The 15,425-nt window shown below is 43.1% G+C and overlaps 1 protein-coding gene across 1 annotated transcript in view; it reads right to left on the reverse strand.

Annotated features, from left to right (window-relative positions):
• The window catches only part of LOC138676817 (stereocilin-like), a 62,101-nt gene extending 48,290 nt beyond the window's left edge, over positions 1–13,811 (reverse strand). Inside the window, exons 1-3 of the mRNA XM_069766461.1 lie at positions 13,667–13,811; positions 12,626–12,681; positions 11,829–11,940 (exon numbers count right to left, since the gene is read on the reverse strand). Coding sequence (XP_069622562.1) covers positions 11,829–11,940; positions 12,626–12,681; positions 13,667–13,750 — 252 coding nt within the window. The 5' untranslated portion in view covers positions 13,751–13,811. The remainder of the gene's footprint in view (positions 1–11,828; positions 11,941–12,625; positions 12,682–13,666) is intronic.
• Between the last annotated feature and the right edge of the window lie 1,614 nt (positions 13,812–15,425).

Here is a 15,425-nt window from a genome sequence, read left to right on the forward strand (position 1 = left end):
AAAGGAGGGAGAGGGGAAACATAAGATCCAGAAGGGAGGGAAACCAAAAGTATAAGAAGAAAAGAAATATACACATATATATATATATATATATATATATATATATATATATATATATATATATATATATATATATATATATAATAAATATATATATATATATATATACACACATATATATATATATGCATACATACATACACACATGCATACATGCATACACCCATACATGAATGGAGAGAAAACAAAGACACAAGTAAATAGACCTATATAGAAGGAGGGGGGGGGGTTACCCTGAAAAGAATAATATAAGGCAAAGGCCACAGGCAAAACCATATTGTATGTTAATACAACAGACGTGTGAGGCCCAAAAGTACAGAGTACAAAAAATACAGACAACATGTGGCCAAAGAGAACCCCTGAAAGAGGAACCAGAACGGCTAAGGTAAAGGGTAGCAACGGGCGACCCAGAGGGCTACATAAGAAAAGAAAAGGAAAACAAAGTATATTAGTCAAAAAGACGTTACCAGCGATGGGAGTCCGGCTATGCAAGGTCCGTAGTGCGGTGAGGGAGAGAGCGCAAAGCCGCGCTTATATGTGCCCGCTGACCACAGTGAATGGAGGAAGGAAAAGAACTTCCGGGTGCCCAGGAGGTCAGAGTCCGTAGTGCGCAGGCGCTGGGAGAAAATGAAGCGCCGAAGGAAGCTGGAGAAAGCCGAGTGGTGAGCTTCCCGAGTTGGGAACCATTGACTCTAGGTTGGGCGACTTTCTCATCAATATGCATCCGGTCACACCGGTTTTTTATATGCTTCCTAAAGTGCATAAAAACTTATGGAAACCTCCCGGCAGACCTATAGTCGCGTCCACTAATTCTCTATTGTCTCCTTTGGCTATCACATTGGAAAAAATCCTATCTCCGATTGTACCAAATATGAGGTCTTTCCTAAAGGACACCACACATTTCCTTAAGCTATTAAGGGACCTGGGCCCCCTACCCCCGCAATCAGTTCTGGTCACTATGGATGTGACAAGCTTATATACCAGCATTGGGCACCAACAAGGTATTGAGGCTGTCATGATGTATCTACAAGAACACACGACCTTCACTACTGACAAATTGTCTTTTTGTCATGATTTACTTGGACTGGTTCTAACAAAAAACTTTTTCCTGTTTGAGGATCAATACTATATGCAGCAGAAGGGGACCGCGATGGGATCTAACGTCGCGCCCCCTTACGCGAATATATTTATGGATTTTTTTGAAAACACATTTGTCTACTGTCATCCTCTGTTCATTTCCCATGTATTTTTTGGCAGCGTTATATAGATGACGTGTTTCTTATTTGGACAGGTGATGTAGAGACACTACTTGGCTTTCACAGTGATTTGAATTTATGTACACCGAACATTGCGTTTTTCATCCAATATGACTATAGTTCCATCAACTTTTTGGATACATTGGTATTGATAAAGGCGGGCGGTTTGGTTGAGACAGATCTGTATGTAAAACCAACGGACAAAAATAGTCTACTCTTATATACAAGCAGCCACCCCCATCATGTCAAGAAGGCTCTACCTAAATCCCAGCATGAGAGGATTAGGAGGATAGTCTCAAATCCACTAGTTCGTTCTCGCAGACATCTCGAGATGGATTTTAAATTTCGGGATAGGGGTTATCCTTCAATGATTTCAGGGGTATCAGAAAGTATTGACACATCAACACGTGACAAAAGTAAGACTCCCAGGATAGCTTTTGTGAATATGTTTCACCCATTGTTGTGAATTCTGTGGCCAAGCTCCCTCCTGTGGTCGAGAGTGGTACTTCGGCTGGTTCTGTCTATGAGCTTCCTTTGGTGGATGAGAGTGGTACTGCGGCTTCTGAGTTTCCTTCCTCAGGTGATGAGGTTAAGTCGTTAGGTGCTGCTCTATTTAACTCCACCTGGTGCTTTGATCCTGGCCTCCAGTCAATGTTCTAGTATTGGTCTTGCTTCCTCCTGGATCGTTCCTGTGGCCTGTCTATCCTGCATAAGCTAAGTTTTGCTTGTGTTATTTTTGCTTGCTATTTTTTCTGTCCAGCTTGCTTTATTGGTTTTTCTTGCTTGCTGGAAGCTCTGAGACGCAGAGGGAGCACCTCCGTACCGTTAGTCGGTGCGGAGGGTCTTTTTGCCCCTCTGCGTGGTTGTTTGTAGGTTTTTGTGTTGACCGCAAAGCTATCTTTCCTATCCTCGGTCTATTCAGTAAGTCGGGCCTCACTTTGCTAAATCTATTTCATCTCTGTGTTTGTATTTTCATCTTACTCACAGTCATTATATGTGGGGGGCTGCCTTTTCCTTTGGGGAATTTCTCTGAGGCAAGGTAGGCTTATTTTTCTATCTTCAGGGCTAGTTAGTTTCTCAGGCTGTGCCGAGTTGCATAGGGAGCGTTAGGCGCAATCCACGGCTACCTCTAGTGTGGTGTGTTAGGATTAGGGATTGCGGTCAGCAGAGTTCCCACGTCTCAGAGCTCGTCCTTGTTTTTGGTTATTGTCAGGTCACTTTGTGTGCTCTGAACTTCAATGTCCATTGTGGTTCTGAATTACCTGATCACAACACCCATTCAAGCGGCCTATACACCAGAGTATATTTAGACATTGGAACATTTTACAGACTTCGTATCCTAATATCCCTGAATTCAATTCACGGCCGTTAATTTGTAATAAAAGATCCGACAATCTCAGGAACCACCTCGTAAGAGCAGATGTTGGTTCAGCAATAGTCACACCACGACAACGAACTTTGAGTATTCCACGCAAAGGGACATTTCCTTGCCTAGGGTGCCGCCAATGTTCTAACATCATAAAGGGTGACTCCTTTTCACACCCACGGACTGGGCGCAGATTTCAGATTAAGGGTCACTTCACATGTGACTCTACGTATGTGGTGTACCTCATTAAATGCCAATGCGGTCTCGGATATGTTGGTGAGACTACCCAGCATATCCGGGACCGCATTTCTCAGCACAAATCTACCATCAGGTGTTCACGTAGCGTGCTACCCATTCCTGCCCATTTTCTGGAGCATAGACACACCATTGCACAATTACGTTATCAGGTGATTGACTGTGTTCCTTTAGCCAGGATAGGATTAAAAAACTTAAGGCTCGTGAATCTTATTGGATTCATAAGCTGCAGACACTCTCTCCCTTTGGCCTCAACAGGGACTATGATATTATCTATTGATATGTAGTCATTTTTGCTACCAGTTATTACGTCTGACCCTCTAAGTTGTTGGCAGGTACTGCCCCCTATGGACTCCATCATTGATGTGGAGGTCTGTTTTCTCCCTCTATCTTTATTTAAGTAATTGGGATTATTATTCTTATTTTCATTATTTTCATTATTATTATTATTACTTTTATTGGCAGATGTATTTTTTTCCCCCCTTTTCTTTTTCCTCTTTCTTTCCTTAGGTTTCCCTTTCCCCCTCTGGCCACTGACATTCTTATTCTTGCTCTCTTGTGTATATATTGATTTGGTTTTCTCTCTTGCAGGTCGGCTCCGATTTGCGCTAACTGCGCATGCGCTTAGGATGCTCACCACTCGGCTTTCTCTAGCTTCCTTCGGCACTTCATTTTCTCCCAGCACCTGCGCACTACGGACTCTGACCTCCTGGGCACCCGGAAGTTCTTTTCCTTCCTCCATTCACTGCGGTCGGCGAACACATATAAGCGCGGCTTTGCGCTCTCTCCCTCACCGCACTACGGACCTTGCATAGCCGGACTCCCATTGCTGGTAACGTCTTTTTGACTAATATACTTTGTTTTCCTTTTCTTTTCTTATGTAGCCCTCTGGGTCGCCCGTTGCTACCCTTTACCTTAGCCGTTCTGGTTCCTCTTTCAGGGGTTCTCTTTGGCCACATGTTGTCTGTATTTTTTGTACTCTGTACTTTTGGGCCTTACACGTCTGTTGTATTAACATACAATATGGTTTTGCCTGTGGCCTTTGCCTTATATTATTCTTTTCAGGGTAACCCCCCCTTCTATATAGGTCTATTTACTTGTGTCTTTGTTTTCTCTCCATTCTTGTATGGGTGTATGCATGTGTGTATGTATGTATGCATATATATATATATATATATATATATATATATATATATATATATATGTGTATATTTATTTTCTTCTTATACTTTTGGTTTCCCTCCCTTCTGGATCTTATGTTTCCCCTCTCCCTCCTTTTTCTTGCTTTTCCTCTTTTTTCTTTTTTCTTTCTCTCTTTTTTGGATGGTTTTCTAGTTTGACTGGTAGATATTTTGTCTTTCGGTTCGGACCATGTAGTATATCTCAGCACGGATGTATGGTCTTCCGTATTCTAAAAGGGATTATTTTAGATGCTATGTGAGATCAGGATATGATCCGAGGTTTTGTTGATTTTTACCAAGGTTTTATTTTATCTTTATTTTTATTCTTTATATGTTCCAATGTCGTCATATGTACTCAAATGTATCCATTTTTTGATATCATTACAGATACATGTACAGGTTTACTTGAAAAAGGCTCATAAGCCGAAACATCGAAACAATTACCTGTGGAGTGATGAATATTATTGTCTCATTTTTTCTAATACGTATGCGGTGTTAATATTTCTTCTTTGAACGGATAAGCGTCATTTGAAACGTAATTGGCAACGTTTGGGAATTTCTAATAAACTCATATGTGAATCACATTGACTTCTATTGTGTGCCGGAGTTACTTTTCTGGATGTTTCTATTTTTCTCCTGAGCACCAAATCAGGGTAGTGAGCACCTCATTTTCTATATATTTCACATAGGACAGACAGACAGTACGTGTATAGCAGAAATTCAAGGAAGACCAGACAATATTTATGTAATGCAGATACAATTGGCTATATCCATATTCTGCTTAGGCAGGGTTCACCATATGGATTTGTTGTGTGGTATAACAGTGGAATAACAGAACAGGATACGTATTAGATATTTACTGTCATTTCTATCACAGAATGAAATGTGAATATGTGAACACAGACATAGGACCCAATTCAGCAAGGTTTTTATGCCAGAATTCAGTCGCATAACACTTTGACATGTCCCAACGTTTTTCGCAACTCAAAATGTTGCAACGTTTGTCTTTTTCATGCCACTGTCGGACGGCTTTGCCACAGCCGGTTGAACTGGTGCAGGATGTGGCGTGACAAGACTTGCCTAAAATTGGTCAAAACTTACGTAAAGTAGTGTAAATTATGCCAGAAATTTATTCCAGTCCCTGACAGGAGTAACATTTCTGGTGGAGGTGCACGGCATTATTAATGAACTAGATGGTGGCCCGATTCTAACGCATCGGGTATTCTAGAATATGTATTTATGTATGTATATAACAGCCACATAGTATAGCACAGGCCACGTAGTATATAGGAGCCATGTAGTATATAGCAGACAAATACTACGTGGCCTGTGCTATATACTATGTGGCTGCTATATACATACATATTGTAGAACACCCGATGCATTAATACAGGCCACGCAATATAGGACAGTGGCCACGCAGTATATAACACAGCCACGTACTACATAACACAGCCCACGCAGTATATAACACAGGCCACGTAATATACAGCACAGCCCAAGCAGTATATAGCTGCCACGTAGTATATAACACTGCCCACGGAGTATATAACAGTGGCCACGTAATATATAGCACAGCCCACGTAGTACATATCACTGCCTATGTAGTCTAACACAGCCCACATAGTATACAGCAGTGTGGGCACCATATCCCTGTTAAAAAAATAATTAAAATAAAAAATAGTTATATACTCACCCCATGGGATCCAGCGAAGCTCTGGCGATACGTGCGCTGCTGCCGCCATCTTCCGTTCCCAGGATGCATTGCGAAATTACCCAGATGAGATAAGACCGCTAAGTCTTCTGGGTAATTTCGCAATGCATCGCTGAGAACGGAAGATGGCGACAGGCGCGAGCGCATCGTCGCACGACGGAGGGTGAGAATAGCAGGTTTTTTCTTTTTTTTTTAAATTATTTTTAACCCCTTAGCGACCGCCGATACGCCTTTTAACGGCGGCCGCTAAGGGTACTTAAACCACAGCGCCGTTAATTAACGGCGCTGTGGAAAAAGTCCATAGCGCCCCCCAGAGGCCGATTTTCTCCGGGGTCTCGGCTGCCGAGGGTAGCCGAGACCCCAGAGAACATGATTCGGGGGTTTTTTAACCCACCCCGCATTTGCGATCGCCGGTAATTAACCGTTTACCGGCGATCGCAAAAAAAAAAAAAAAGCGATCTCTTTTTAATTTCTCTGTCCTCCGATGTGATCGCACATCGGAGGACAGAGAAAAGGGGTCCCAGGTGGCCCCCCAATACTCACCTAGCTCCCCCGATGCTCCTCGTGTCTCCCGGTGGGCGCCGCCATCTTCAAAATGGCGGGCGCATGCGCAATGCGCCCGCCGGCCGGCACCGGGAGAATCTTTGGGGTCTCGGCTGCCGGGGGTAGCCGAGACCCCAAAGAGCATGATCGGGGTCGGTATTACCGACCCCTGTTTTGCGATCGCCGGTAATTAACTGTTTACCGGCGACCGCAAAAAAAAAAAAAAAAAGTAAAGTGTAATTCTCTGTCCTCTGATGTGATCGCACATCAGAGGATAGAGAAATAGGGGGATTCGGGGACCCTAGCATACTCACCTAGGTCCCTGGATCCTCTTGCTGCTCCTCCTGGCCGCCGGCAGAAGAACATGGCGGACGCATGCCCAATGCGCCCGCCATCTGTCTCCATCTGCCGGCCGGCAGGAGAACAGCAGTTGGGGCTAAAATTAGGGTTAGGGGTAGGGTTAGGGGTAGGGTTAGGATTAGGGGTAGGGTTAGGGTTAGGGGTAGGGTTAGGGGTAGGGTTAGGGTTAAGGCTAGGGTTGGGGCTAAATTTAGGGTTAGGGTTGGGGCTAAATTTAGGGTTAGGGTTGGGGCTAAACTTAGGGTTAGGCTTCTTTCACACTTACGTCGGTACGGGGCCGTCGCAATGCGTCGACCCGACATACCGACGCACGTTGTGAAAATTGTGCACAACGTGGGCAGCAGCTGTAGTTTTTCAACGCATCCGCTGCCCAATCTATGTCCTGGGGAGGAGGGGGCGGAGTTACGGCCACGCATGCGCGGTCAGAAATGGCGGATGCGACGTACAAAAAAACGTTTCATTGAACGTTTTTTTGTGCCGACGCTCCGCCAAAACACAACTGATCCAGTGCACGACGGACGCGACGTGTGGCCATCCGTCACGATCCGTCGGCAATACAAGTCTATGGGCAAAAAACGCATCCTGCGGGCACATTTGCAGGATCCGTTTCTTGTCCAAAACGACGGACTGCGACGGAATGCCAAACGACGCAAGTGTGAAAGTAGCCTTAGGGCTAGGGTTAGGGTTGGGGCTAAAGTTAGGGCTGGGGTTGGGGCTAAAGTTAGGGTTAGAGCTGGGATTAGGGTTAGGGTTTGGATTAGGGTTGGTATTAGGGTTAGGGTTGGCATTAGGGTTACGCTTGGGATTAGGGTTAGGTTTGGGATTAGGGTTAAGGTTAGGGTTGTGATTAGGGGTGTATTGGGATTAGGGTTAGGTTTGAGGTTAGGGTTGAGATTAGGATTAGGGGTGTGTTGGATTTAGGGTTTTGATTAGGGTTATGGTTAGGGTTGACATTAGGGTTGTTTTGGGGTAAGGGTTGTGATTATGGTTAGGGTTAGTGATTAGGATTATGGATCAGGTTGGGATTAGGGTTAGGGGTGTGTTGGGGTTAGGGTAGGAGCTAGAACTGGGGGGTTTCCACTGTTTAGGTACATCAGGGGGTCTCCAAACACGACAGCCAATTTTGCGCTCAAAAAGTCAAATGGTGCTCCCTCCCTTCTGAGCTCTGCCGTGCGCCCAAACAGTGGGTTACCCCCACATATGGGGCATCAGCGTACTCGGGATAAATTGGACAACAACTTCTGGGGTCCAATTTCTCTTGTTACCCTTGTGAAAATAAAAACTTGGGGGCTACAAAATCTTTTTTGTGAAAAAAAAATATTTTTTATTTTCACGACTCTGCATTCTAAACTTCTGTGAAGCACTTGGGCATTCAAAGTTCTCACCACACATCTAGATAAGTTCCTTGGGGGATCTAGTTTCCAAAATGGGGTCACTTGTGGGGGGTTACTACAGTTTAGGTACATCAGGGGCTCTGCAATCGCAACATAATGCCCACAGACCATTCTATCAAAGTCTGCATTCCAAAAAGGCGCTCCTTCCCTTCCGAGCTCTGCCGTGCGCCCAAACAGTGGTTTACCCCCACATATGGCGCATCAGCGTACTCGGGATAAATTGGACAACAATTATTGCAGTCCAATTTCTCCTGTTACCCTTGTGAAAATAAAAACTTGGGGGCTACAATATCTTTTTTGTGGAAAAAAAAATATTTTTTATTTTCACGACTCTGCATTCTAAACTTCTGTGAAGCACTTGGGCATTCAAAGTTCTCACCACACATCTAGATCAGTTCCTTGGGGGGTCTAGTTTCCAAAATGGGGTCACTTGTGGAGGGTTTCTACTGGTTAGGTACATCAGGGGCTCTGCAACGCAACATAATACCCGCAGACCATTCTATCAAAGTCTGCATTCCAAAACGGCGCTCCTTCCTTCCGAGCTCTGCCGTGCGCCCAAACAGTGGTTTACCCCCACATATGGGGTACCAGCATACTCAGGACAAATTGGACAACAACTTTTGGGGTCCAATTTCTCTTGTTACCCTTGTGAAAATAAAAACTTGGGGGCTAAAAAATCTTTTTTGTGGAAAAAAAAAATATTTTTTATTTTCACGGCTCTGCATTATAAACTTCTGTGAAGCACTTGGGCATTCAAGGTTCTCACCACACATCTAGATAAGTTCCATGGGGGGTCTAGTTTCCAAAATGGGGTCACTTGTGGGAGATTTCTACTGTTTAGGCACATCAGGGGCTCTCCAAACGCGACATGGCGTCCGATCTCAATTCCAGCCAATTCTACATTGAAAAAGTAAAACGGCACTCTTTCTCTTCCAAGCTCTGCGGTGCGCCCAAACAGTGGTTTACCCCCACATATTGGGTATCGACGTACTCAGGAGAAATTGCACAACAACTTTAGTGGTCTAATTTCTCCTGTTACCCTTGTGAAAATAAAAATTTGTGGGCAAAAAGATCATTTTTGTAGAAAAAATGCGATTTTTTTTTTTTCACGGCTCTACGTTATAAACTTCTGTGAAGCACATGGGGGTTCAAAGTGCTCGCCACACATCTAGATAAGTTCCTTAAGGGGTCTAGTTTCCAAAATGGTGTCACTTGTGGGGGGTTTCCACTGTTTAGGCACATCAGGGGCTCTCCAAACGCAACATGGCGTCCAATCTCAATTCCAGCCAATTCAACATTGAAAAAGTAAAACGGCGCTCCTTCACTTCCAAGCTCTGCGGTGCGCCCAAACAGTGGTTTACCCTCACATATGGGGTATCGACGTATTCAGGAGAAATCGCACAACAACTTTTGTGGTCTAATTTCTCCTGTTACCCTTGTGAAAATAAGAATTTGTGGGCGAAAAGATCATTTTTGTGTAAACAAAAGCGATTTTTTTATTTTCACGGCTCTACGTTATAAACTTCTGTGAAGCACTTGGGGGTTCAAAGTGCTCACCACACATCTAGATAAGTTCCTTAAGGGGTCTAGTTTCCAAAATGGTGTCACTTGTGGGGAGTTTCCACTGTTTAGGCACATCAGGGGCTCTCTAAACGTGACATGGCGTCCGATCTCAATTCCAGCCAATTCTGCATTGAAAAAGTCAAACGGCGCTCCTTCACTTCTAAGTTCTGCGGTGCGCCCTAACAGTGGTTTACCCGCACATATGGGGTATTGGCGTATTCAGGAGAAATTGCATAACAAAATTTATGGTTACATTTCTGTTTTTACACTTGTGAAAATAAAAAAAATGGTTCTGAATTAAGATGTTTGCAAAAAAAAGTTAAATGTTCATTTTTTCCTTCCACATTGTTTCAGTTCCTGTGAAGCACGTAAAGGGTTAATAAACTTCTTGAATGTGGTTTTGAGAACCTTGAGGGGTGTAGTTTTTAGAATGGTGTCACACTTCATTATTTTCTATCATATAGACCCCTCAAAATGACTTCAAATGTGATGTGGTCCCTAAAAAAAAATGGTGTTGTAAAAATGAGAAATTGCTGGTCAACTTTTAACCCTTATAACTCCCTAACAAAAAAAAATTTTGTTTCCAAAATTGTGCTGATGTAAAGTAGACATGTGGGAAATGTTATTTATTAACTATTTTTCGTGACATATCTCTCTGATTTAAGGGCATAAAAATACAAAGTTTGAAAATTGCAAAATTTTAAAAATTTTCGCCATATTTCCGTTTTTTTCATAAATAATCGCAAGTAATATCGAAGAAATGTTACCACTAACATGAAGTACAATATGTCACGAAAAAACAATCTCAGAATCAGCGGGATCCGTTGAAGCGTTCCAGAGTTATAACCTCATAAAGTGACAGTGGTCAGAATTGCAAAAATTGGCCTGGTCATTAAGTACCAAATTGGCTCTGTCACTAAGGGGTTAACATTAGATCTTTTTACTATTGATGCCGCATAGGCAGCATCAATAGTAAAAAGTTGGGGACACACAGGGTTAATAGCAGCGGTGACGGAGTGCGTTACCTGCGGCATAACGCGGTCCGTTACCGCCGGCATTAACCCTGTGTGAGCGGTGACTGGAGGGGAGTATGCGGGCGCCGGGCACTGACCGTGGAATAAGGAGCGGCCATTTTCTTCCGGACTGTGCCCGTCGCTGATTGGTCGTGGCTGTTTTGCCGCGACCATCAGCGACTTGGATTTCCATGACAGACAGAGGCCGCGACCAATGAATATCCGTGACAGAAGAACAGACAGACAGACAGAAAGACGGAAGTGACCCTTAGACAATTATATATTAGATTAGGCACCTCTTTCTCCACTAGAGCTGTCATGGGTTTATCGCAACAGAGAGGAGCCAGAAGACCGCAGTGTCTGATTCATTCTACTCCAGCACTGATTAGAAGCACTTCACCTTCATATTAAACAATGTAAGTTTCTTTTAGCAGTAGAGGGTTTAATCTGCTCAGTTGAGAGCTCCTGGAAGCTTTCCTGCGTTAAGGCTCTCAGCTTGCCACTCCCATCTCCTATATAAACTGAGTCCTGGCTAGCACTAATTGCCAGAGCTAGCTTTTGCTGCATGGCTGGAGGTTGTTGATGGTTGTTATTGGAGAGAGGCGGTTGTTGGATTTATCTGTGACTGTTGCTAGGTTTTGTGTGTGTGATAATTCCCTTTCTTCTCCTACTTTGGTTTAACCACATTCTCCACTCCCCGGTGTTTACCTCTGTTGTTTATGTGTGTATATTTGTATGATTGGTATTTTCCTTTATCCCTGTAATGTATTACCTTGTTAGTCTGGTTTTTGTATTATGGTAAACTACTACTACCCTCTTCCCTGGGTGGTGGAAGGGTACAGACTGAGAGAGGATTCAGGAGCTAAGGCAAGGTAAGTGGCCCCGGCATCTTCATCATCAGAAGTAATCCGGGGAACAGGATGAGCTAGGGCTCCCCTAGCGTTAGGAACAGGGAAGGAGCCCCTGGTCCCGGGACACCCGACAACAGTCATGACAAACACCTTCATTAAGACTGTCATGCAAAACACTAGTATTAGGCCCATAGTATGGAAATGTCTAATTCCCAAATGTGCTGATTACTGCAAACTCAACTCAGAGCAATATTTCCATTTTGTGTTCTCACCACATGCTGCGGTAATGCATTGATTATATCATGAAACTGCTCCATAGCTTGTGTGAGGTTAACTTGTAGGAGGCTTCTCAGGGAATCACAGTAGGATGGAGTCACTGTGGACCTATAAGTGATAAAGAGAAGAATTGTACTTGGGATGGAGGATTTTGATTTGGGTACATGGATATAACACAAATATATAAGGTAGGATGTATTGATATAAAAAGATGAGGTTGGTGGGCCGAGGTCACCATACCACCCAAAAAGGGACAGGAGGTCTAATCCAACTTTCCAACTCTTATGGCAGAGAAATGTGACCATTCATGTAGGTCTCTTCTGACCTTATGATATTGTTGGGATGCCAGTGGAAGATAACAGATTTATACAATTCACATTACACTTAAGGAAGAAGGATAGAGTCTTTCATTGTGCCTCGCTATGTCTTTATTGGAGTTACACACAAGAGGCAAAGTAAGAGGGTATGTTTGAAGAGGTAATATAAGGAGAAGATTTTCTCTCCAGATTTTCCATATGGAAAATTCTTTGGATATTACAGTAGAAGTAAAGAAGATTTGCACATATTAACCAGGGCTGTGCGTGTGACATCCACACAATGTCAATTTATGTTGCAGGTTTTTGCCCTCAGCAAACAGTGAAATGTGCAATAAATACAGAGCATTTCCAAATCAAAAGATACAGCAAAATCGAGATATCGCTGCTGGGGATTTCCAAACTTTTCGTGGCAACATACCCATAGATGAAATGATAGATTTTTCTTGTGTTGTAAGACAAGGAGATCACAAACCTACCTGACTCCATCCGACATACGCATCCCTTGTGTGACCTCCCGAATCAGCAGCAGTGCCTTGTATGGGAAGAAGATGGGTTGCTTTTTTCATTCATACAAGTGTGATTTGATATTTTAGACATTTATATTAACATGTCATACAACATTAATTTGCACTTGAAAAAAGAAATCTGAATCCCTAAACTTTGTACATGAGTTAGTTATGCCATAAATATCACTGGGTCACATAAGACTCTGAAGACCTATATCTTCGGGGAACATCTCCTTCATCTTCAGCTCTTCCCCTAGTAATGTTGGATTCTGTTCTGACAATGAATTATGGGGGAGAATACACAGTCCACTGCTGTAATGTTCTCCTACATAATAATACAGGCTGACCTAATCGGGATTCATCATCTATTCACCTTATGTCATTAATGTCGCCACGCAGTGGTTCCTCCACAATGTTGCATATCCCAGGCCCATGTACATAAAGGGTTTCAGTGTTTAGCACATGTAGATGAGTTGCTGTTTCTTTATATTAGCAGATCAAATGTTATCATTGGTGGCAGTGAGGATAATCACCTATTCAGTAATGCAATAAAGCTGCACTTTCTCCGCCATCTCCTCCTCTCTGAAGCTGCTCACTACACTTCCACATGTTCCAGGGCATCCAGGAGCCAGGTAGAGGAAGCCTCTCAACCACTATGTGCATTCCCAAAATGAACTGTGTGCGTGGCCGGCACAGCCAGTGTCAGCGCGCGAGCGCACACACTCAGGACTGCGTTCACACTAGGAAGAGAGTGCTGTGCATCATAAGCAGGGTAAATGCCTAAGATACTAAATAAGGGGACAACACGACCCACTGAACTCTTCTACCATACCAAGTGAACACTGAAGACTCCTCATTTACACATACATTAAAAGTCTTTTCTCAAGGCTTGCACTAGTATGATTTTATTGGGGGCTAAGTTCCCTATATCACTGTATTGTTAGTTTAAAGGCACTTTTGGGATGACAGAATCACTATAAAATAAAGCAATTGATCATGAAGGTGCTTTACCTGTTGTTCATTCCATCTCACCCCAGCCATAGCGCTCACATTAGACAGGTTAGACAGCACTTCTTTGCTCCTTGTACGTAACATTATCAGCGGTAATGATGGTAGTAGAGGGCCCAGCTCATTAAGGTTATGGGAAATATTCCATGACTCCTGCGAATGACAAATACAGATACAAAAGGAAGATGTAAATATAGGTGATAAGTACTGGGGGCAGGATGGGACTGGCCCATAGGGTAGCAGGGGAATTCCCTGGTGGGCCCCTGTGCAGATCTGGGCCACCAACCCCATTTCATGGGCAGTACTTGGCATAATTCACTTGATTCACTCTGTACAGAAAAAAGCAGCATCTCATCATTCATTAACCAAACTAGTCAGTTTATTATTATATAGAGATATAGGTAAATTTGAGATCGAGGATAAAGTAATATTTGTTTGCAGGTGAAAAGTGGGCCCCACCAAAGTCAATGTTACTGGTGGGCCCTTAGCACCCCAGTCTGACACTGACTCGGGGTCAGTATAGAGTGAGCGGGGCCCCTACCCTGCCTTGCTGTACATCTTCATACTCCCAGTCAGAAATAAGTCCTGGTACTGATTTGTCCTCAGGGTAGAACCTCATCCTCGGTTTTCTTATGTACTGTTGTCTCTTAAGCTAAAATGAGTCCAACTTAATGAGATGATCTAAGTAGTTGTCAAAAATGTCTGCTGTCACATATTTCAGGCTACAACCTCTTTTGCTCAGTCAGCCTCTCTGCAGTGCAGCAAGGAAAAGGACTGAGGTAACAGGAAAAAAGTCATGGAGGAGAGTTTTTTTTCTCCTGCTTCAGCCCTGTTTGTGTCCACATAGTGGAGGTGAACTACAAGAGTTAGGGACTGTCCTGATTGGGTACAACTATTCATGGTGAGATGGCTTATATGCTTTTTTAATCAAAAAAGTGTTAACTAAGTACCCTATGTTATTTACATGTCCTATTACTATTTATTCATTTACTTACTGTAGTGTTATTACCAGCACCTCAACTTGGTGTCCCCATGGTGTATTTGTTCATTTATTTTTATATTTTATCTATTTTTTTTGTTTGTTTCTTTTTTTTCCCTTAGGCTCTGTTTGTTAAATGGCCACAGTGTAAATGAACATTTATGCATAATTTTTTTTTTGTTTTGCTTAATTTTGTTGTACTTTCTACAAACAGGAGTACGGCTCCTCTTTTTGGGCTGTACATTTTGTTCATATAGCTTCCCACCGGCAGGTGTCTGAACAGTCGGGTCTGTGTCCTGCTCTGCCCTTACCTATTTTGACATCTGCTGACACAGAGTGAGGTGAAGGTTAAGTACCGTCCCGTTTGGGTACACCTTGTCGCGATGGCATGGTTTTTACAATTTTTTGAACAAAATAGTGCTAACTAAGTAACGTATGTTATTTACAAGCACTATTACTATTTATTCATTTACGTATTACAGGGTATTTGCTCATTTAGTTTATTTTTTTAATTTTCGGTTTTGCTTGTGTCCAGTTGTTCACCTGTCAGACTGAGTGAGCAGATCAGTTGTGCTCATCTACAATCTTGCTCCTCAGCCTGACAGGAACTTGCTCTAACATCGCACTGACATATGTCTTGAGTGGTGTTTCTCCAGGCAACCCGATCTAATGAGTGTCTGGATAGGTTGCATCTTGGAATATGTGACAGCGGCCATTTTGAACCCCTTTAAATTGCTCTACACTCCATACCCACTTGGCAGGTGCTAATGCTGCTTTTATGAT

This window comes from Ranitomeya imitator, chromosome 4, assembly GCF_032444005.1.
Source record: "Ranitomeya imitator isolate aRanImi1 chromosome 4, aRanImi1.pri, whole genome shotgun sequence".
NCBI classification, from domain to species: Eukaryota; Metazoa; Chordata; class Amphibia; order Anura; family Dendrobatidae; genus Ranitomeya; species Ranitomeya imitator.